Source organism: Salvelinus alpinus, chromosome 10 (assembly GCF_045679555.1).
Source record: "Salvelinus alpinus chromosome 10, SLU_Salpinus.1, whole genome shotgun sequence".
Classification (NCBI taxonomy): domain Eukaryota; kingdom Metazoa; phylum Chordata; class Actinopteri; order Salmoniformes; family Salmonidae; genus Salvelinus; species Salvelinus alpinus.
The window spans coordinates 59,394,582-59,419,397 of NC_092095.1; the positions used below are offsets into that span (position 1 = coordinate 59,394,582).

At 39.4% G+C, this 24,816-nt stretch overlaps 1 protein-coding gene across 1 annotated transcript; it reads left to right on the forward strand.

The window, feature by feature from the left end:
- The first annotated feature begins 14,578 nt into the window (after positions 1-14,578).
- On the forward strand, positions 14,579-23,516 carry LOC139532436 (T-cell surface antigen CD2-like). The gene is made up of 10 exons (XM_071330008.1): positions 14,579-14,946; positions 16,282-16,569; positions 19,296-19,565; positions 19,929-20,027; positions 20,120-20,140; positions 20,238-20,258; positions 20,568-20,600; positions 20,686-20,721; positions 21,091-21,144; positions 21,260-23,516. The coding sequence occupies exons 1-9, from the start codon at positions 14,889-14,891 to the stop codon at positions 21,138-21,140; spliced, it is 876 nt and encodes a 291-aa protein (XP_071186109.1). The 5' UTR covers positions 14,579-14,888; the 3' UTR covers positions 21,141-21,144; positions 21,260-23,516.
- The last annotated feature ends 1,300 nt before the right edge of the window (positions 23,517-24,816 follow it).

Below are 24,816 nucleotides of genomic sequence, written 5' to 3' on the forward strand. Positions count from 1 at the left end.
TGACTTTATGATCCGTCAGGACTGCAGGCAATATTTTTACCTCTACAGTGTTGGGCTCAAGACTAGAGGTTATCACCCACAAGTCAATTCTTGATTGTAGAGAACGATCTCTATTACTCCATGTGTTATTTTTTCTCCAGGGATTTTAACTCTCCATATGTCAATTAAGTCCAGGCTTTGGCAGAACTTCACCAACTTGTTTACACCAATGTTAGGCCTATGGGGCAATCTATCAGTCTCATTTGTCTCTGTTATTATAGATTGGAGTTATGAGTCCTTGATTCCAGATGTCAGGGAAATAACCTACACTCAGGATCAAATTAAAGTTTTAATATAGCCAATTTACATTTTGCACTAGTGAGTTTGAGCATCTCATTTAGGATGCCATCAGGTCCGCATGCTATTTTAAATTTGAGGGCCTGAAGTTTCTTATAGAGCTACTGGTCAGAAATTGGGGAGTCCAATGGATTTTGATTGTCCTTTTATAGCTTTTTGTAAGCCATTCAACTTCTCATGAATTTGGCATTGTTCTGCATTTGTGTCAATTTGAACGGTGTTGTAGAGTGTTTGTTTTAAAATGGGTTGTCCATATGTCACCATTTTGTATCGCTAATGCCTCATTTTCCCCCCCCAATTTTGCCAGAAGTTGTTTATGTTTATGGACTCCTCAATTAGTGTCAGCTGCTTGCAGTTGTACTGTGTTTTTTTGGTTCTGAGTGTAGGTTTATAGAGTTTTAAAGTCTCACAGTAATGAAGGTGTAATTCACCATTATTTGGTTCTCTGTGCCTTTGGTTGGATAGTGTTCTAAGTTTTTTTCCTTATAGTTTTACAATCTGCATCAAACCAGTTGTCATCTGTGGTCTTTTTTGTTTAGTTTATCAATTTCAGTTCTTCTTTTGCCTGAATGTATATATATATAATATATACATTATACAGTTGAAGTCGGAAGTTTACATACACTGTAGCCAAATACATTTAAACTCAGTTTCACAATTCCTGACATTTAATCCTAGTAAAAATGTCCTGTCTTAGGTCAGTTAGGATCACCACTTTATTTTAAGAATGTGAAATGTCAGAATAATAGTAGAGAGAATGATTTATTTGTCACGACTTCCGCCAAAGTCGGTCCCTCTCCTTGTTCGGGCGGCGTTGGGCGGTCGACGTCACCGGCCTTCTAGCCATCGCCGATCCACTTTTCATTTTCCATTTGTTTTGTCCTTGTCTTACACACCTGGTTTCAATCCCCCAATTACTTGTTCATTATTTAACCCTCTGTTTCCCAATGGTTGTCACGACTCCGACCGAGGCAGGCTCTCCTTCCCGTTCGGGTGGCGCTCAGCGGTCGTCGTCACCGGCCTATTAGCTGCCACTGATCCTTTTCTCCCCCTCCTTATGTGTTTATTGGTTACACCTGTTTTCATTTGTTGGTAATTAGTTGGGCTTATCAGTCAGCCGGCCCGCCCGGTTCTTTGTGCGGGATTGTTAGTTGGTAAGCGTGGTGTCTGTTTTGAACTACGTGTCTACATGGTTACTGGACTGCTTTCATTCCCCCCCCGTGTCTGGGGTAGTTTTATGTGAGCACCCAGTGTATTAGAAGGGTGGCTTTAGTTTCTCAGTGTTCATTAAAAGGAACATTTGTTATTGCACCCTCTGTTTCCTGCGTTTGACTTCGCACTCCAACACCCAGTCCTTACAATGGTTGTTTGAGTGATTGTTTGTTTGTAATACGGTCCGTTATTCTGGGGTCGATTTATTGTGTTGCATTTTGTGAATATTTGAGTAAATTACGTTTATTACTCATATCTGCTGTCCTGCGCCTGACTCCTCTACACCAGCTACACACAGGCACTATTACATTATTTCAGCTTTTATTTCTTTCATCACATTCCCAGTGGGTCAGAAGTTTACATACACTCAATTCGTATTTGGTAGCATTGCCTTTAAATTGTTTAACTTGGGTCAAACGTTTTGGGTAGCTTTCCACAACCTTCCCACAACAAGTTGGGTGAATTTTGGCCCATTACTTCTGACAGAGCTGGTGTAACTGAGTCAGGTTTGTAGCCCTCCTTGCTCGCACACACTTTTTCAGTTCTGCCCACACATTTTCTATAGGATTGAGGTCAGGGCTTTGTGATGGCCACTCCAATACCATGACTTTGTTGTCCTTAAGCCATTTTGCCACAACTTTGGAAGTATGCTTGGAGTCATTATCCATTTGAAAGACCCATTTGCGATCAAGCTTTAACTTCCTGACTGATGTCTTCAGATGTTGCTTCAATATTTCCACATTTTTCCTACTCATGATGCCATTTATTTTGTGAAGTGCATCAGTCCCTCCTGCAGCAAAGCACCCCCACAACATGATGCTGCCACCCCTGTGCTTCACGGTTTGGATGGTGTAATTTGGCTTGCAAGCCTCCCCCTTTTTCCTCCAAACATAACGATGGTCATTATGGCCAAACAGTTCTATTTTTGTTTCATCAGACCAGAGGACATTTCTCCAAAAAGGACGATCTTTGTCCCCATGTGCAGTTGCAGACCGTAGTCTGGCTTTTTTATGGCGGTTTTGGAGCAGTGGCTTCTTCCTTGCTGAGCGGCCTTTCAGGTTATGTTGATATAGGACTTGTTTTTCTGTGGATATAGGTACTTTTGTACCTGTTTCCTCCAGCATCTTCACAAGGTCCTTTGCTGTTGTTCTGGGATTGATTTGCACTTTTCGCACCAAAGTATGTTCATTTCTAGGAGACAGAACACGTCTCCTTCCTGAGCGGTATGACGGCTGCGTTGTCCCATGGTGTTAATACTTGCGTACTATTGTTTGTACAGATGAACGTGGTACCTTCAGGCGTTTGGAAATTGCTCCCAAGGATGAACCAGACTTGTGGAGGTCTACAATTATTTTCTGTGGTCTTGGCTGATTTCTTTTGATTTTCCCAGGATGTCAAGCGAAGAGGCACTGAGTTTGAAGGTAGGTCTTGAAATACGTCCACAAGTACACCTCCAAATGACTCAAATGATGTAAATTAGCCTATCAGACGCTTCTAAAGCCATGACATAATTTTCTGGAATTTTCCAAGCTGTTTAAAGGCACAGTTAACTTAGTGTATGTAAACCTCTGACCCACTGGAATTGTGATACAGTGAACTATAAGTGAAATAATCTGTCTGTAAACAATTGTTGGAAAAATTACTTGTGTCATGCACAAAGTAGATCTCCTAACCGACTTGCCAAAACTATAGTTTGTTAACAAGAAATGTGTGGAGTAGTTGAAAAACGAGTTTTAATTACTCCAACATACACTGTATGTAAACTTCCGACTTCAACTGTATATGTGTGTGTGTGTAAGATAATGTGCCATATATGAATGCTATGTGCGCTGCAACTTCAAGTTAGAAGCGCAGCCGCCGAGTGGGATTCATATCAAAGAAAAAAACATGGCTATCTGAAATCATAAACATCATTATGGAGGGATGGACATAGCCTTAACATGCTCTTCATATTGATTTTCAACATCTATGTGGGTTTAGTTGAGAAATAAGGACCGCACCATTTCTATTCCTACTTCTAAAAACCTGTTTCGCTTTGTCAATATTGGGTATTGTGTGTAGATTGATGAGAAAAAAAAATATTTAAGACATTTTAGAATAAGGCTGTAAAGAAAATTTGGGAAAATGGGAAGGGGTCTGAATACTTTTCTAATACACTGTACCCCCACAAGAAGAATTGTTGTAATAAAAGTTAAAGGTTTATATTTCACTTTAAATGCCAACAGGTTACATATTTATACCCTAACCATAACGTGTTACCCTGGATACATTGATACCCTGATACATTTTTCAGATCAGCATAATCTTAAAGTGGGAGGTGAGCTCTTGTTGAAACCAGAGTCCACAGTGACTGACCCCATCACAAGCATCATATGGAAGCATGGGAAGAACAAGGTGGCAGATTGGGACAAGGATTTTGGCGGTCTGGATATCTATGCTGCATTCCTAAACCGCGCAACCCTCTCCAACAATACTGCTGGAGAGCTGAGAATCAGTGGCTTGATGAAAACTGTGGAGTTCAACAGTAAACTGCTTGAAAAGACATAAACTATCTGTTATCAGTAAGTGTGCCTGCACAAAACAGCAGGCCTTACAAGTGTAACAGTATAGCTTCCGTCCCTCTCCTCGCCCCTACTTGGGCTTGAACCAGGGACCCTCTGCACGCATCGACAATAGCCACCTTCGAAGCATCGTTAACCATCGCGCCATTAAAGCCGCGGCCCTTGCAGTGCAAGGGGAACAACTACTTCAAGGTCTCAGAGCGAGTGGCGTCACCGATTGAAACGCTATTAGCGCGCACCACCTCTAACTAGATAGCCATTTCACATCGGTTACACAAGCACTTTCCTCTATTTACAGTGGCAGTCCCCAAACCCACAATCACTTCTTCCTGTAACCCAGACAAAACCTCCTGCACTCTGACCTGTGAGGGCAACACCACTGATGCTGAACCAGTCACCTACAGCTGGAAAGTGGGAGAGGGGGCGTGAGAGGTTGTAGGAAAATGGCTGATTGTCTCTAAGAGCGACAAGGGCCAATCAACCAACAGTTACAAGTACACCTGCAAGCTGAAGAACTCTGCTGGAGAAGAGGAAGTCAGTGAGCCAGTTGGAGAGGTGTTTGGCTCAGGTGAGTGGACACTTATAAGTGTGCTAGAGTCTTATGTATTGATATGTTAGTAACACTGCAAGTGTTATAGGACAATTTGAATGCTGCGCTATGTTGAATTCATGATACATTTCTTTCAACATATCAATACAGAATACGTTTTCATTTCAGAGCCTTCTGAAGTCGGTGGTGGTGGGATTGTTGTTGGTGTTGTCATTATCATTGTAGCGCTTGTTGCCGTCATACCAGGTAAGAACAGCACATCTCTAGTAACAGAGCACTGTACATGTACATAGTTCTGAAGCACAGATTGACATAACAGCAGCAACAATAGTGAGCTGTACCCTCTGAAGGGGATACCTGTTGTACCTGTATTTACAGTAGTTCAGATGTGCAGGTACTGTATGAAGGTTGTTTATTGGTGCTCTCAGAAAAGATGGCTTCTAATTGCAGCTTAAGCGTGTAATTGTCGGTGAAGTCATACTCAATAGCTGAAAGAATATTACTTTGTACTTTGAGGTTATAAAATATTTGTATTTTTACTCCCCAGTTTGGTTGCTGCTTCACCAAAATGTTAGACAATGTGAATTTCATTTAAACGCTTTAAGTGTCTTAATAATGTATTCAATTAGTCTCTTTTTCATCTCAGGATATCCCCAAGACACCTGGATAGACTTTTTGAGAAAGTTTTGAAATTTGTGGTAAGTGTTACCCTAACTTGACTCCATATGTAACCTGCTAACAGGGTCCCCAAAGTATACAAACACAACATTATTCATGTACTGCCCTATATTCACAACCTTCCATGCACTGCACACATGCTTCCTCACAGCACAAGACAGTAGTGTTGTATTTGTCCCATCCCAGAAATCCAGAAATCTGTTTTAATCTAATTAGGAACCTTTGCCCACTGTGTGTGTGTGCAGTGGTGGAAAAAGTCCTCAATTGTCATACTTGAGTAAAAGTAAAGATACCTTAATAGAAAATGATGCCCAAACTAACGCGAATGTCACTCAGTAAATTAGTACTTGAGTAAAAGTCTAAAAGTATCTGGTTTTAAATGTACTTAAGTAGTGGTGGAAAAAGTACTTAATTGTCATACTTGAGTAAAAGTAAAAAGTAAAAGTAAATGCTATACATCAAATTCCTTATATGAAGCAAACCAGACCAGACAGCACAGTTTTCTCAGTTTTCAACACTGAGACATCATTTACAAATGCAGTATTTGTGTTTATTGAGTCCGCCAGATCAGAGGCAGTAGGAATGACAATGCATTATATTGATAGGTGCATGGATTGGACCATATTGGTGTCATGCCTGAGCATTCGAAATGTAATTTTGGGTGTCAGGGAAAATGTATGGAGTAAAAAGTACATGATTTTATTTTTGAATGTAGTGAAGTAAAAGTAAAAGTAGTCAAAAATATAATAGTAAAGTACAGATACCCCCCCCCCCCAAACTAAGAAAAGTTTGAAGAATGAAGAAGAAAATAAATAGAAGAAAGTGTGTGGGTGTGTGTCTGTGAGAGAGTGAGAGTGCACAGCTGTAATCTCATCATAACTTTATGCAAACTTAAAGGGAAAATACATCCTAAATTCAAGGAACCTTTTCTAAACCAATGTTGAGGACTGTAGGGGAGAAGACAATGACCATTAACTGTTATTATAAGAAATTTGTACATACTTTTCACAATGCAAATTGTTAATAATAATAATAATAACAGGCCTTTAATTTGTTACATTCACTGCTAAATTGGACTAAAGTTGACCGCCAGGCAATTTTATGTAAAAACAAAAAATAATCAGCGACTTCGCGATTGGTGGTCCTCAAGCTTCTGGTCGATGGTTCCCGGAAACGAAAAGTCTGGGAACTGCTGTTCTAGAGATTACTCCATTAATCAGAATAATAACAATCAGCCCACTAACCAGTGTAATTTCGTCAACAATAACAATGACGAAAAATACTTGTCAACTACCTATTTTTCCTGACTAAAACTACGACGATAACGAGACACGATGCCCTGGGGGAAAAAACGAGAACTATTACAAATTACTTTCATTTTAGTCTACGAAAATGTGACGACAAGAATTCCCCATGAGACTAATGAACATTTAATTTGTCTTGAAGCTCATTTTCATCTGTTTTGTCCAATCATAAGCATGCATGCAGAATATGTCATACATTCATCTCATTGGCAGAATTTACATCTTTCAGTTGCGCAATATGAATGAGCTGATCTGCACGGCTCTCCTACACAGCTCCCAGGCGGTAGCCTAAATATATAAATGATTTTATAGAAAATAATGCACTGACTATTATGTGACTGAAATGGCTGTGTCTAAGGGAGTGGAAGCCATTATGTGCCTGATGGAAGTTAAGTTAGAGGTTTGTATTAACTTTTTAATAAAACAAAAGAAAGTTACAATGAATAAAATAGGACTAGAATCGTCCAGTAGCCTGATAATACCTCAAACTCAGGATGATATTACTAATATGGGTCTAAGATTAAAATGTATTTTGGTCATAAAGACTAAAACTATATCTAAAATGGGTGACAAAATGAACACTGCCACTAACACAGGTATTAACACTAACACACATTTTACGTCGTACTTCTATGGGGCCATTTTGACAATGCAGATATGTGGAGATGTTGCCAGAAACGTGTTTCTCATATTATTATTGGTGGCATTTATTTAAAGAACATGTTTTAGTGACGTCTACATACAGTATGAGAAGGTGATTCCTAATGTGAGTTTAAAGTTAGCAGTGTGTGGGCTAACCTATATAAAATGTGTATTATGCAGTTAGAATCTGCAAGGAAAATGTGCCGTGATGAGTAACCCCCCTTTTGCTACACATGCCACCACTGCTGAAAACAATCCTAGGGGAAACACTGCTGTAACAGACTGATTCTTAAAAGTTAAAACATAATATGCTGTTTCTTTCAAAGTATCTGATTAGAGGAAGTTTGTCCTTCTGTTCTCATTAGCAGCTGAAGTCAGCAGATCCAACAGTCCTAAAGATGAGTCAAAGCCTGAGTGTAAGAAACAGTGGCGTTCACCTGGAATTCTGCCATCTACTATGTTATTAACCTTGAAGATTGTTTGAGCAAGTTTGTGGTCCAGAAAAGACAAACTAGGAAATCCCTGTACTGTTTGATTGTTGTAGCTTAAGAGGGTGTGAAGGGAGAGCAGGGATGTGTGTGTGCACTTGTGTGCTTACCTGCATGTGTGTATGTATGATTAAGTCCAACTCTTCTATTGTGTTTTCTTGCCAGAAGCCACCCTGTTGATGGAGTAGAAAGACCACCAGTAAAGAATCTAGTATTTTATGATGGTAAGTATGAGTCTGAGAAAGACACCAACCACTACATTTATTAAGAAAGCATTAGGAAGTGCTCACATTATTATGTTTGATGATCAACATGTGGTATTTTTCATTTAATTTGGATCCAATGAAAGAAACAATGAAGCCTGATTGGTGCTGGTGTTCTTAAAGGAAAGGAAGAACACCTGTTGTTGCATTTATAACATAAGACCAAGAGTTTTTCCAGACCATGTGACCTGACCAGGAAAAACTCCTGGCCCTAGTCATTAGTAATGTTTTGTCTCCTGAGCTCTTTCCTCTATTGCTTCCTTCCAGCTGGTGGTTTCCTGGTGGGGTAACTGAGGACCAGAAACATGGGGGTTTTAGGCCTATCGATAACATGTTTGAACTGTTGGAGATGTTTTCAATTAAATCTAAACTTAAAATGAAGGAAAACAGGCAAATGTTGCACATATTAACTTGCATTCAATCAGATGAAGTACAGAGCTACAAAAGTATTGGGACAGTGACACATTGTTTGTTGTTTTAGCTCTGTACACCAGCACTTTGGATTTGAAATTATACACGGACTATCAGCTTTAATTTGAGTATATTCTCATCCATATTGAGTGAACAATTGAGCAATTACAGCAGTTTTTGTACCTTTGCCCCCACCCCCAATTTAGGGAAGCAAAGGTATTGGTACAAATTCACTTATGTGTATTAAAGGAGTCAAAAGTTTAGTATTTGGATCAATTTCCTAGCATGCAATGATTACATCAAGCTTGTGACTACAAACTTGTTTTGGTTGTGTTTCAGATTATTTTGTGCCCAATAGAAATGAATGGTAAATAATAATGTACATCATAGTCATTGTATCATTTTAAATCCAAAGTGCTGGAATACAGAGCCAAAACAACCAACAAAGTGTAACTGTCCCAATACTTTTGGAGCTGACTGTATAATGTGATGAGCTGTGTGCTTTATGAACTTACAGTACTTCAGAAATATGAGGGCAATATTTTGATGATCTTATACTTTGTGAGGTGAATAGCTTAGGATTCTTACCCTTTCTCAGTATTCATGACTCGTCTTTACAAATATAAATCAATTTGTGCATAATGTTTTTGTTGTTTGAAGCCACCAGAAAGGGTATCATACAACCACAAAGTGATTTCTTTGTGGTTGTATGATACCCTTTCTGGTATTTTCTCCAGAGCACTTTATGCCAATCCACAACCCACCTTCTGTTTTTAATCGCAGCTTGTGAATTTATTTTCATAATTTAATAATTCTTTAAGACTTCACTTGACCTAAGTCAAGGAATTTGTACAGGTTGTTATTGTTTTAGTTATTTTTCTCAGAGTAATTTAGGCAAGGTATACTGGGGGGGGGACCAGGCCTGAGAGGTAGAGCTCATCCTCATCTGCCTTGTAAAGAGAGAGAGAGCTCTGTAGTACTGAGATGTTGTATTACTAAGAGAGAGCTCTGCAGTACTGAGATGTTGTATTACTAAGAGAGAGCTCTGCAGTACTGAGATGTTTTATTACTAAGAGAGAGCTCTGCTGTACTGAGATGTTGTATTACTAAGAGAGAGCTCTGCTGTACTGAGATGTTGTATTACTAAGAGAGAGCTCTGCTGTACTGAGATGTTGTATTACTAAGAGAGAGCTCTGCTGTACTGAGATGTTGTATTACTAAGAGAGAGCTCTGCTGTACTGAGATGTTGTATTACTAAGAGAGAGCTCTGCTGTACTGAGATGTTGTATTACTAAGAGAGAGCTCTGCTGTACTGAGATGTTGTATTACTAAGAGAGAGCTCTGCTGTACTGAGATGTTGTATTACTAAGAGAGAGCTCTGCTGTACTGAGATGTTGTATTACTAAGAGAGAGCTCTGCTGTACTGAGATGTTGTATTACTAAGAGAGAGCTCTGCTGTACTGAGATGTTGTATTACTAAGAGAGAGCTCTGCTGTACTGAGATGTTGTATTACTAAGAGAGAGCTCTGCTGTACTGAGATGTTGTATTACTAAGAGAGAGCTCTGCTGTACTGAGATGTTGTATTACTAAGAGAGAGCTCTGCTGTACTGAGATGTTGTATTACTAAGAGAGAGCTCTGCAGTACTGAGATGTTTTATTACTAAGAGAGAGCTCTGCTGTACTGAGATGTAGAGCTCATCCTCATCCTCATCTGCCTTGTAAAGAGAGAGAGAGCTCTGCAGTACTGAGATGTTGTATGTTGTATTATTATTACTAAGAGAGAGCTCTGCAGTACTGAGATGTTGTATTACTAAGAGAGAGCTCTGCTGTACTGAGATGTTTTATTACTAAGAGAGAGCTCTGCTGTACTGAGATGTTGTATTACTAAGAGAGAGCTCTGCTGTACTGAGATGTTGTATTACTAAGAGAGAGCTCTGCAGTACTGAGATGTTGTATTACTAAGAGAGAGCTCTGCAGTACTGAGATGTTGTATTACTAAGAGAGAGCTCTGCAGTACTGAGATGTTGTATTACTAAGAGAGAGCTCTGCAGTACTGAGATGTTTTATTACTAAGAGAGAGCTCTGCAGTACTGAGATGTTGTATTACTAAGAGAGAGCTCTGCAGTACTGAGATGTTTTATTACTAAGAGAGAGCTCTGCAGTACTGAGATGTTGTATTACTAAGAGAGAGCTCTGTATTACTGAGATGTTGTATTACTAAGAGAGAGCTCTGCAGTACTGAAATGTTGTATTACTAAGAGAGAGCTCTGCAGTACTGAGATGTTGTATTACTAAGAGAGAGCTCTGCAGTACTGAGATGTTTTATTACTAAGAGAGAGCTCTGCTGTACTGAGATGTTGTATTACTAAGAGAGAGCTCTGCAGTACTGAGATGTTGTATTACTAAGAGAGAGCTCTGCAGTACTGAGATGTTTTATTACTAAGAGAGAGCTCTGCTGTACTGAGATGTTGTATTACTAAGAGAGAGCTCTGCAGTACTGAGATGTTTTATTACTAAGAGAGAGCTCTGCAGTACTGAGATGTTGTATTACTAAGAGAGAGCTCTGCAGTACTGAGATGTTGTATTACTAAGAGAGAGCTCTGCAGTACTGAGATGTTTTATTACTAAGAGAGAGCTCTGCTGTACTGAGATGTTGTATTACTAAGAGAGAGCTCTGCTGTACTGAGATGTTGTATTACTAAGAGAGAGCTCTGCAGTACTGAGATGTTGTATTACTAAGAGAGAGCTCTGCTGTACTGAGATGTTGTATTATTAAGAGAGAGCTCTGTAGTACTGAGATGTTGTATTACTAAGAGAGAGCTCTGCAGTACTGAGATGTTGTATTACTAAGAGAGAGCTCTGCAGTACTGAGATGTTGTATTACTAAGAGAGAGCTCTGCAGTACTGAGATGTTTTATTACTGAGAGAGAGCTCTGCAGTACTGAGATGTTTTATTACTAAGAGAGAGCTCTGCTGTACTGAGATGTTGTATTACTAAGAGAGAGCTCTGCAGTACTGAGATGTTTTATTACTAAGAGAGAGCTCTGCAGTACTGAGATGTTGTATTACTAAGAGAGAGCTCTGCAGTACTGAGATGTTGTATTACTAAGAGAGAGCTCTGCAGTACTGAGATGTTTTATTACTAAGAGAGAGCTCTGCAGTACTGAGATGTTTTATTACTAAGAGAGAGCTCTGCGGTACTGAGATGTTGTATTACTAAGAGAGAGTTCTGCAGTACTGAGATGTTTTATTACTAAGAGAGAGCTCTGCTGTACTGAGGTGTTGTATTATTAAGAGAGAGCTCTGCAGTACTGAGATTTTCTATTACTAAGAGAGAGCTCTGCAGTACTGAGATTTTCTATTACTAAGAGAGAGCTCTGCTGTACTGAGATGTTGTATTACTAAGAGAGAGCTCTGCAGTACTGAGATGTTGTATTACTAAGAGAGAGCTCTGCAGTACTGAGATGTTTTATTACTGAGAGAGCTCTGCTGTACTGAGATGTTGTATTACTAAGAGAGAGCTCTGCAGTACTGAGATGTTTTATTACTAAGAGAGAGCTCTGCAGTACTGAGATGTTTTATTACTAAGAGAGAGCTCTGCGGTACTGAGATGTTGTATTACTAAGAGAGAGTTCTGCAGTACTGAGATGTTTTATTACTAAGAGAGAGCTCTGCAGTACTGAGATGTTGTATTACTAAGAGAGAGCTCTGCAGTACTGAGATGTTTTATTACTGAGAGAGAGTTCTGCAGTACTGAGATGTTGTATTATTAAGAGAGAGCTCTGCTGTACTGAGATGTTGTATTATTAAGAGAGAGCTCTGCAGTACTGAGATTTTCTATTACTAAGAGAGAGCTCTGCAGTACTGAGATGTTTTATTACTAAGAGAGAGCTCTGCTGTACTGAGATGTTGTATTATTAAGAGAGAGCTCTGCTGTACTGAGATGTTGTATTATTAAGAGAGAGCTCTGCAGTACTGAGATTTTCTATTACTAAGAGAGAGCTCTGCAGTACTGAGATGTTTTATTACTAAGAGAGAGCTCTGCTGTACTGAGATGTTGTATTACTAAGAGAGAGCTCTGCTGTACTGAGATGTTGTATTATTAAGAGAGAGCTCTGCAGTACTGAGATTTTCTATTACTAAGAGAGAGCTCTGCAGTAAGATATTTTATTACTAACCACAGTGGTGCATGTGTATTTGTTTTAATACCTTAATATTAAAATTGATATTAAATATTAAAATTGTCTTTGTCAAATTCCTTCAAATTACCATCTGGTATATATCTAAGCATATCTGTTTTCACAATAGAATTTTGTCACCTGAATTTTTTCTCGAATATATCTGAACATCAATCTGTGATGGACCAATTATGACCATAGTAAGGGGTACCACTAGTTGCCACCAGATTGTTGAGAACATTTGTTGGGCAAGACCACTAACCTGGTATATCCCAGGTTTTAGTTCTGTTACTGGTATGTCTCATGTAATTCTGTTACAGAAGATGTTATGAATTAAGACCAGCTCACATTAATTTATTGTGGGACTGGACCAAGACTGTTCTAAAATGGAGTCCTGGCACATTCAAAAACCTGTACTTGTAGTGATGTGTTGAGGACTGAATGTTTGATGTCCATGTACACATCTGAACACCAATTCTGTTTCAGCACTTTGTCTTAAGAATGTATTTTTTCCATACTTGATTGGTGAAAGCAATACATATAGGGCTGGGTTCAGACATCCCCAACATGCTTATCCCTATCTGAACCCTTCAGATCTGTGAATACTGAGCTGGGGAAAGGGACTAGTTAACACTAGACTTAGAGATCAGTCTCAGTCAGGTTCACCAAACGGATCACACCACAGGACTGACGATTCCTAAATCAAGTGTCAACTCTTTCCTTCCGAGACATGCTGCTGTGCAAAACAAATGCACTTCAAAGTTCAGTGTGACATCTTCTATCTGCAACGATTGAATTCCAGCCTGCATATACTGCCAATCCTTTGTGAATTTGATATTTATATATTTTCTATAAAGGAGTTGAGTTCTATATCGGATTCTATTATTATGACCTCCGTTCAAAAGGCACATCTGAACTATCTTTGTAGCAGGTGCACGGTAACAACTGAATAACATGAGAAAAAAAAGAAGAAACCTGCACACTGCTCTTGGTAGTATCGCTGCATTTTATTAAGCTTAACGTATCGGCCTCAAGGTCTTCGTCAGAGATTTTGATTTTGTTTGTTGAGTGTTTTTAATTTGCACCCTAATGTAGACATTGCTCCACCCACATCCTTTCAATGCATTGAATGAGGTTGGAGTCGAGGGAAAATAAACGTGATACCAAATATAACAATGTGCATTTCATAAGTATTCTAATAAAGTGTGTACATAAAATGTATTAAACACTTATGTAAAACCACAATGAGGAAATCAAGTAAGTTTTCATAAATCCTTGTGAACATACAGTGCAAGAAAAAAGGCCAGAGTAGGTTGAAGTGGTGGCATTAGTTCATGTTCATATTTACGTACCATGCATTGGAATTTCATCATTAAGACCTTTTAGGAATAATGTCTGGAGGGTGAAAATCCAAAAACATATTTTGCTCAGAGTGTTGTTTACTGTTTATCTCCTCCCCTGTCTGATATCTTGACTTTCTCTATGCCACAAAATCTAAAGGTAGAAATGTCCTGTTTTTGGTCATTAAAATGTAATGTATAATCCCTGTCGTTTCTCCTGAATTAACTTTTATGTTCACTAATTCTCTGTTTGAGAGAACAAGAGGTTTTACCTACATAACACAGCCCACATGGACATTTATTCATGTACATAACATGGCTGGAGGAGCACGTAATAATGTAATTTATTTGGAACCGTTTTCCTGTGTGGGTGGCAGAAATATTCACACTTCATCATATTGCTGTAAAGCAAATGCACTTGAATCTATCTGCCAAACCTTTGTGAATTTGAGGTGTTTGATATTTAGACTGTTTCAATAAAGGACTTGAGTTCTATATTGTATTTTATTATTATGACCTCTGAAAGTGATAAGGTCGATTTTTTCCCTAACCTGATTGGTGACAGAAATATACAATGCCATGCTATTGCCATCCCGTAGGAGGCGCCAAATAGTAATACACTAGTAGGAAGAGACTCTTCGAGAGAAGGGTGGATATTCTATCTAGGGGCTACATTGTAACAATTAAGAAATGTATGTAGCCCGTAATCTAGGTAACATTTTAACCATCTAAATTGTAACTATTTAAAATACATATAGTTGGCAATTGTAGCCATTAGGCAAACAAATGCTTAGCCACACGACAGTGCACTTATAGGCTACTAAAAGGGGGTTTTCTCAGAAAGACAAACACATAATGAAACTCAGGCTACTTCAATAGCAGTGTTAACAGATCGGACGAATTGTCAACGAGATTTCAAAGAAAATGTCGATCTCACTTCTGACTGTCTTTCTTACGGAAGCAATACTCTGCACAGTTTCAGGTAGGTTTTTGTTGCGAATGGATTATCCATGGTTTTCGATAGTCGATATGGGTGGGAGCCCATTCGCAAATTCTAGTTTGTTAGTAATTTAAGCTGTTGTGTGCGTCTTAGAAACAAGGTCAAGAATAACAAACCACAGCCAGAACAACAGATGTGCTACACAAGCCTCAAAAATGGAGACCGTCGGAGTGAACTGAAGCTTTTACAATGTGTAGTAGTCTACCTAACACCAGCATAATCGCATGAATGGTAAACATGGTAAAAAATACGCGTTTTTAGGCCTATGGATAAGAAAAACGACCGCACCTTTTAATGTAGGCTACACCCACTGGGCACATACGTAATTTCAACGTCTATTCCACGTTGGTTCTGTCGAAACAACGTTGATTCAACCAGTGTGCCCAGTGGGACAGATAGACTTAGTGTGAGCTGGTTACATAGAGGCCTAACCAAAGTACTTAAGTAAAAATACTTTAAAGTACTACTTACGGTAAGTAGTTTTTTTGGTATGTGTACTTTACTTTACTATTTATATTTTTGACAACTTTTACTTTTACTTCAGTACATTCCTAAAGAAATTATTGTACATTTTCCCTGACCCCCAAAAGTACTCATTACATTTTGAATGCTTAGCAGGATGGGAAAATGGTGCAATTCACACACTTATCAAGAGAACATCACTGGTTATCCCTACTGCCTCTGATCTGGCGGACTCACTAAACACAAATGCTTCGTTTGTAAATTATGTCTGAGTGTTGGAGTGTGCCCCTGGCTATCCATGCATTTAAAAAAAAAAAATGTTGCCGTATATAAGGAATTTGAAATTATTTTTACTTTTACTTTTGATACTTTAGTATATTTTAGCAATTACTTTTACTTTTGATACTTAAGTATATTTCAAACCAATTATTTTTAGACTTTTACTCAAGTAGTATTTTACTGAGTGACTTTCACTTTTGCTTGTCATTTTCTGTTAATGTGTTTTTACTTTTACTCAAGTATGACACATACAGATATCTCTAGCTTAATTAAACAGACATATTTTGATTAATTTCTATTATGTTACTTAGATGCACCGGTGCGTCAATCGACTCTAAGGGTTTATTCATGAGGTATAACTTCTTTCTCATTTATACATTTGTGGCAGAAAACAGAACAATATGGTTGGAATATGTTCATGCAATGGGATGAGAAGGCCACAATAATCTGCAGGCCTTGTGTATACATGTATAGATAGATATAGGCTATCAGACTCCTAACCTGGATAGGCTACACCTCCTTAGTTCATCTCATTGGTATTCTGTTACAAGTATGGCATATTGTCTGGTTTTCCAGGTGAACAGCTCTACAGAAAAGTGGGAGAGGATCTTGTGTTGACGCCTGACAAGTTCACAGTGCCTGACCCCATCACAGGCATCCTATGGAGGCATGGGAAGAACAAGGTGGCAGAGTTGGACAATACTTTTGGTCTGGACATCTATGCTGCCTTCAAAGTGCGCACAACCCTGAACCAGACTACTGGAGAGCTGAGAATCAGTGGATTGAAGAAAACAGACAGTGGAGTTTATTCTGTGGAGTTCAACAGCAAACTGCTTGACAAGACATATAAACTATCTGTTATCAGTAAGTATTTCTGTATGTGGACTTGTTTTCCTACCTTGAGTAGAAGTCGGCCGATTATGATTTTTCAACACTGATACCGATTATTGGAGGACCAAAAAAAGCTGATACCCATTGATCGGGCAATTTTTTTTTTTTTTTTTTTTTTTTTTACATACAGTGGGGAGAACAAGTATTTGAGACACTGCCGATTTTGCAGGTTTTCCTACTTACAAAGCATGTAGAGGTCTGTAATTTTTATCATAGGTGCACTTCAACTGTGAGAGACGGAATCTAAAACAAAAATCCAGAAAATCACATTGTATGATTTTTAAGTAATTAATTTGCATTTTATTGCATGACATAAGTATTTGATACATCAGAAAAGCAGAACTTAATATTTGGTACAGAAACCTTTGTTTGCAATTACAGAGATCATACGTTTCCTGTAGTTCTTGACCAGGTTTGCCCACACTGCAGCAGGGATTTTGGCCCACTCCTCAATACAGACCTTCTCCAGATCCTTCAGGTTTCGGGGCTGTCACTGGGCAATACGGACTTTCAGCTCCCTCCAAAGATTTTCTATTGGGTTCAGGTCTGGAGACTGGCTAGGCCACTCCAGGACCTTGAGATGCTTCTTACGGAGCCACTCCTTAGTTGCCCTGGCTGTGTGTTTCGGGTCGTTGTCATGCTGGAAGACCCAGCCACGACCCATCTTCAATGCTCTTACTGAGGGAAGGAGGTTGTTGGCCAAGATCTCGCGATACATGGCCCCATCCATCCTCCCCTCAATACGGTGCAGTCGTCCTGTCCCCTTTGCAGAAAAGCATCCCCAAAGAATGATGTTTCCACCTCCATGCTTCACGGTTGGGATGGTGTTCTTGGGGTTGTACTCATCCTTCTTCTTCCTCCAAACACGGCGAGTGGAGTTTAGACCAAAAAGCTCTATTTTTCTCTCATCAGACCACATGACCTTCTCCCATTCCTCCTCTGGATCATACAGATGGTCATTGGCAAACTTCAGACGGGCCTGGACATGCGCTGGCTTGAGCAGGGGGACCTTGCGTGCGCTGCAGGATTTTAGTCCATGACGGCGTAGTGTGTTACTAATGGTTTTCTTTGAGACTGTGGTCCCAGCTCTCTTCAGGTCATTGACCAGGTCCTGCCGTGTAGTTCTGGGCTGATCCCTCACCTTCCTCATGATCATTGATGCCCCACGAGGTGAGATCTTGCATGGAGCCCCAGACCGAGGGTGATTGACCGTCGTCTTGAACTTCTTCCATTTTCTAATAATCGCGCCAACAGTTGTTGCCTTCTCACTAAGCTGCTTGCCTATTGTCCTGTAGCCCATCCCAGCCTTGTGCGGGTCTACAATTTTATCCCTGATTTCCTTACACAGCTCTCTGGTCTTGGCCATTGTGGAGAGGTTGGAGTCTGTTTGATTGAGTGTGTGGACAGGTGTCTTTTATACAGGTAACGAGTTCAAACAGGTGCAGTTAATACAGGTAATGAGTGGAGAACAGGAGGGCTTCTTAAAGAAAAACTAACAGGTCTGTGAGAGCCGGAATTCTTACTGGTTGGTAGGTGATCAAATACTTATGTCATACAATAAAATGCAAATGAATTACTTAAAAATCATACGACGTTGAAGTAGGCTGTGATTCGATGATGAATTAACAGGCACCGCATTGATTATATGCAACGCAGGACAAGCTAGTTAACCTAGTAATATCATCAACTATGTGTAGTTAACTAGTGATTATGTAAAGATTGATTGTTTTTTTAATAAGATAAGTTTAATGCTAGCTAGCAACTTACCTTGGCTCCTTGCAGCCACAAGGTCCTTTTGATGCTGCACTTGTGTAACAGGTGGTCAGCCTGCCACGCAGTTTCCTCGTGGATTGCAATATAATCGGCGTCCAAAAAGGCAGGTTACCGATTGTTATGAAAACTTGAAATCGGCCCTAATTAATCGGCCGACCTCTAATCTTGACCAGAATGTCCTGACAAGATAGGAAAACAAGAAAGAATCTTGGAAGTCAGGACATTTAGCATGTCCTGAAAAGTAAAAATGCTATTTTAAGGTTTAATGGTTAGGTTTAGGGTTTGGTGTTAAGGTTAGGTTTAAGGGTTAGGGTTAGGTTTAAGGGTTAGGTTTAAAGGTTAGGGTTTGGTTTAAGGGTTAGGTTTAAGGGTTAGGTTTAAAGGTTTAGGGTTTGGGGTTAAGGTTAGGGTTAAAGATGCACTCTCAAACCTTTGTATAATTTCAGCCAGTAGTTTTGAATGTGGTGCAAGCGTGCCAAAAGTGATCCCCGTTTTTTTGTACTACATCATCCAATTGTGTACTACATCATCCATTTCATATGAAATGTTGCATCTTACAATTTTTATTTGTTTATTATTATAATAAATGTTTTTGTAATTTGTATGATACTGTATGTTACGAATCCAGTTTGTACTATATGTTCTGAATTTGAGTGTGCTTAAGATCCTGGAGTGCATCTTTAAGGTTAGGGGTAGGGTTATGATTAGGGTTAGGAGTTAGTTCAGTTTCGGGCTAAGGTTAAGGGTTTGGGGAAAAGAAAGGGTTTTGAATGGAAATTAATTTTTACTCCCCAAAAAGTCCTGACAAGTAACGAAAACATGGCTATGTGTCTGTTTGCATGTGTGTCTGGCGTGCACGAAACAGCGAGTACAAGCACCCCCCCCCAAAAAAAACATTGTTCTGTCTTGATCTCCTCTATTTTCAGAGGCAGTTCCCAAACCCACAATCACTTCTTCCTGTAACAACAACAAAACCTCCTGCACTCTGACCTGTGAAGGTGACACCACTGATGCTGAACCAGTCACCTACAGCTGGAAAGTGGGAGAGAGAGCATCGGAGGTTGTAGACAAACAGATGAATGTCTCTAAGAGCGACACTGGCAAATCAACGAACAGTTACAAGTACTTCTGCAAGATGAATAACTCTGCCGGGGAAGGTGAAGTCAGCGAGCCAGTCGAACTGGTGTTTGGCTCAGGTGAGAGGACTCTCGTAAGAGTGACAACACTAAAATCAGCTACACCTGTCAGTTCAAGGACCCTGTGAGCGAGGCCAGTGAAGTCTTTGATAAAGACCCATTTGGCCCAGGTGAAAGGCCACTCATAGTTGTTGTTACACTGCCCAGTATGTTGTTATAGCCTAAGACTACTACTTGTAATGATATGTATGAATCAGTGATTGTTGATAGGTGAGGTACTCAATATTAAGAAGGTGTTCCTAATGTTTGGTATAGTCAGTGTAGCAGAGGGATTTGGGAAGATGGAACAAAAGCATCTGGACTGGAAAGTTGTGTCATATTTTATTAAATGTTAATATTAAATGTATTCCTTCCTCACTGCAGATGGCTGGTTGACCAAGGCCAGGTTATTTGGTATTTCTGTCTTTGTTCTTGCTATTGCTGGAGTTCTATCGTTCATTCTTGGTCATAGAGCTAAAACAGGTAAGGACAAATTATATTTATTGCAAGTTTTACTTACACCAGTATGAGGTGGATTGTCAAAGTAAATGTATTCTTCTTTTTCTACACCACAGGAGTTTGGATCTATGAGAAAGGTAGGATGATTATCTGTCTGTCTGTCTGTCTGTCTGTAATCTTGGGTACTAGTTGTGATTTGATGAAAGTAATCCCTTTTTCCTTTTTTTCTTTCAGAATCAATGCCATGGAAAGGAGGTAGGAAACATGCATTACGTTTATTTTGTAGTAATGTTCATTTAAGTTCCATTCATTGTTTTGTTGTAATGTTCATTTAAGTTCCATTCATTGTTTTGTAGTAATGTTCATTTAAGTTCCATTCATTGTTTTGTAGTAATGTTCATTTAAATTCCATTCATTGTTTTCACTGCCATCACGATTCCTCACGATCATGTCCCTTTGCTCCGGTGGAAGGGAGATGACAATGGTACATGTGTATTACTTGCATTAGTAACTGTTGAGATTATTGACCTAATTGAATATCTCTTCTCTGTTTTCCATTACTAGAATTTTGGAAACACCAGAGAGAAGTGGGACCTAGTAAGTGTTTCCTTTACTTGACCACAACAAACAGGATCTGTGTATAATAAAGCTAAGCTAAACTATTCTCTCTTCTCTCTTTCAGACACTGACACATCAAATGGAGTGTCTGCATCCACAGGCAAGTCATAGAGCTACTTCTAGACTGCATGATGCAGAAATAGCACCAGAAGTATAATTAGATGTCTCCTACTCTGCTGTTAACACAAACGCAGCTGAAGTGGGGCAGGGGAAGGAAGGTATGATGCCCAGCATCTTCCACTTCTATGTTTGATCTGAAGGGACCAAATAGGACTTAGGAATATAACTTTAACCTCCTAGGCCACCCAAATGAAAAATGTATGCATGCATGACTGTACAGTAAGTCACTTTGGATAAATGGCATAAACAGTATTATATTTAGGTGTTAGCAATATGGTGGTTGCTCTATCTAGCTTGGCAATGGGACTTCGAGCGCTCCAACTATCCTGTTTTGTTTGTTATTTTGCAGAGGAAGCCTTGGCGAGGAAAAATGATCATAAAGATGATTCAGTATTGTAGGACGGTAAGTTTGACTGTAAAATAATATATACTGCATCCACCTCATTCTCTAAATTGTGAACCAATTTAGGCCAACTCTACCAGTGTGTTACCAACTTGTTCCTACTGATGTGTTTTAGCTGTGGATCTGTGGGCCAGAGGATCACTGTGGATCAAGAGAAACAAACATCTAGACAACGAGCACTGGATGACAAAGGGAACGCTCTACCAATTTATTCTACCCATTAAAAGAATGTTACATCCCGATCTGAGAAATAGAGGTCAATTTGAGTTACAGATGTAGGATCTTAATTTGAGCTAAGCTGAGTTTGTTACTGCAGGAAAATAGTCCTGCAGAAAGGACATTTTAATTATATGGATTATAATACATTTTTTATTTATAATACATTTTGTAGGGGTTAATATATTTTTTGTACAGGAAAATCAAGTCAGAAGTTTCAAAGTGGAAATTACTAATTTCAGAAGCCCTTTTAAGCCTTGAGTACACTACAAGTTTTACATGCTTAGGGCCTCCCGAGTTGCGCAGTGGTCTAAGGCACTGCATCGCAGTTGCTAGCTGTGCCACTAGAGATCCTGGTTTGAGTCCAGGCTCTGTCGCAGCCGGCCGAGACCGGGAGACCCATGGGGCGGTGCACAATTGGCCCAGCGTCGTCTAGGTTAGGGGAGGGTTTGGCCGGCAGGGATGTCCTTGTCCCATCGCTCTCTAGTGACTCCTGTGGTGGGCGGGGCCAGTGCATGCTGACACGGTCGCCAGGTGTACGGTGTTTCCTCCGACACATTGGTGTGGCTGGCTTCCGGGTTAAGCGGGCATTGTGTCAAGAAGCAGTGCGGGTTGGTTGGGTCGTGTTTCGGAGGACGCATGGCTCTCGACCTTCGCCTCTCCCAAGTCCGTACGGGACTTGCAGCGAGGAGACAAGACTGTAATTATCAATTGTATATCACGAAATTGGGGAGAAAAATGGGTAAGAAAATAAATAAAAATAAGATGTATTAAAAAAAAGTGTACATGCTTTTCAGGGAAGTTTTACAAAACAATTTGCAAAGTTGCAAAGTAAATTGCTAAACCTTACAAATTCTCAGGATCATAGACAAACCTATGACACAAATGACTACTAGACTGAGTATTCTTACATGCACACTAATTATTCAATATTAGCTAATTAGGGTTAATACTCAGAGTTTGGCATTAGTCATGTCAACACCTTACTCTGATTTTCTTAATCGGTGTAAGGTCAAAAGCGAAGTAAGCATATGCCGCAATCTTTCTAATTATAATGGTATGTAAAACACCTTAATCTGAGTTCCAGTGGTGTATTAATGGCAAGTAAACACCTTCATCTCAGTTCCAGTGGTGTATTAATGGCATGTAAACACCCTAATCTCAGTTTCAGTGGTGTATTAATGGCATGTAAACACCTTCATCTGAGTTTCAGTGGTGTATTAATGGCATGTAAACACCTTCATCTCAGTTCCAGTGGTGTATTAATGGCATGTAAACACAGTAGTCTGAGTTCCAGTGGTGTATTTGATCTGCACATGTGCTATCACAAGCAGCGTGAACCTCCTTTTCTGGCACAGGTGAAGTGAGTTCGGAAAATCTGAAAGTATGCATAGTTTTCACATGCAAACTTTATATAGTATGTCCAAACTCTGAATCAAATAGGCTTCCCAAAAATGATATGATCGATGTGATAGAACGTTTATGTTGATTGGTGATTTTCTGGTTGCCTGATTATGACCTGTACACTGGATTTTAGAGGAAATCGTTCTTCTCACAAAGCATGTAAACGTTTTAATCAAACTATAATATTAATCAGAGTATTAACACTAATCATATTATTGAATGCATATAAACTGTTGTTACATGAAATACAGTAGTTTGCAAAAATACTTAATTTAAAGTTTGTGCTTATATAGAAATATGCAGTTGGTAAAGTGCTATTGCTCAAACTAAAGCCATGTGCCTTTAAAGCCTGCTCACACTTCTACTCTGCCAGTGTGTATCTCTGTGTGTATCTCTGTTCTTTATTAACCTATGTGAGAACAAGTTTACTGTAGTACTAGCAAACTTTGTCATTGTAATCTTAAAATGTGTGATGTGGTTGTAAGATCACTGCCTTACCTCTCATAATCAATAATAGTAAAGTCAATTTTTACCCAGTGCTGTCTAATTGGAATGTAAATATCCTATTGTTTTACATGTTTATTTCCTGCATCTTAAACCAATGTTGAATGTATGTTGTATGTATATATTTCTATAGAGACCAAGGCCTCAGTTTTGTACATGTTGTGAGAGTGAAGGCTGTCTTTTTAACAGAATTGTAAAACTGTCACACTTAGAATTTAGTAGTAATAAAGCAGTGGTTTTATTTTTAATGATTTGAATGTGCCTGATACCATAGACACCCTACAGGCCTGTACTGTACCTGGCATTGCGTGGTATACCAAAGATACTGGCAACTAACCTAATATATCTCATCGGCGTCGTTTCTAATGTGAGGAAATTAAGCATATTGGACAGAACAACCGAGGTGGGCAGAGCCAAGCACGAGCTAGCAAGATCCTATTGGCACGTGTTTGCAAGCATTTGCAGGGAATTCCTTTTCTCTAAAGTGTGTTTTGGGCAATATTTCAATTCGCCCTTGCATTCCTAAACAACAAAAACATTTGAAGCTTTGGCGAAGGGTCAAGTCTACAAAACGTAGTGAGTGGAGGTTCTAAATGGATGCTTCAGATTTATACATCCGGTGAGACATCTGGCTCTTTCTATCTGTGGTGCACTTTGTGACAGTTGAATAAAGAAGTCTCTATTGCACCCCTTAGTCAACTCACACGATCATTGCATCATAAAATGAGGACGGGTGTGGCTTAGTTGTTACTATCTGATCATGCTAGAAACGACGGAACATTCCAACCACAGATTCAATTTAACCGCTACCCCTAACCTTAACCATTACCCAAACCTTAACCCTAACTCTAAATCAAGTACCAAAAATGTACGTAGTTAAACATTAGTTCGAACAAAATCGTAACTTTAGTTCTTTCTAGCATGGCCAACTACAGTAGTAACTACAGAGTTGTTTTTCGCTACACTCTCAGTTACTCACAGATGCCCCCTTCTGGATGTACAGCCAAAAGGACTATGGACACCGTTGTGGCCAGTTTGTGCTGTTAGATTATGTCTAGTTGTGTGCGTGTTTGTGTGTGTACCCACAATGCCTGCATGTGAGTTTGGAGACCTGTTCAAGCCTCTACCCTTGAATGACACTCACCTTGAGGTTCCGTTTCCTGCCCTCGGCTATCGATTAATAAACTACAAATGTCTTGATCTTCTGAAACTTCGGTTTCACCACACCTCCTATTCAGTTTTAATAGTAACCCTCTCATTTACCCTTCAAAGCTAAACGACACAGTGTCCCAGAGTCCACTTGTTTATGACATCCTAGACTAAAGGACAAGGCTTTTCTGAACCTTTCCTGTCTAGGTTGATGAACAACCAACCTTCACAATTTGTGCAATCGTTGTGCTATTGCAGGACTAGTGTCAGAGTCCTTATAGTGATCTTTTCAAACTGGCAGAATCTCGGTAACGGAATGTTCATTTCGGAGTAGAATTAATTGTTAAATGGAACAGATCCCTCTCTCTTACTTGACTGTAGACAGCTCAGACTCAGTTA

What these genes read in the sequence shown, in the direction of transcription:
- LOC139532436 (XM_071330008.1), top strand. Translation starts at nt 14,889, where the DNA reads ATGTCGATCTCACTTCTGACTGTCTTTCTTACGGAAGCAATACTCTGC. An exon ending in TGGTCATAGAGCTAAAACAG is followed by an intron (nt 20,028 to 20,119) that starts GTAAGGACAAAT and finishes TCTACACCACAG; the next exon opens with GAGTTTGGATCTATGAGAAA. An exon ending in AGTTTGGATCTATGAGAAAG is followed by an intron (nt 20,141 to 20,237) that starts GTAGGATGATTA and finishes TTTTTCTTTCAG; the next exon opens with AATCAATGCCATGGAAAGGA.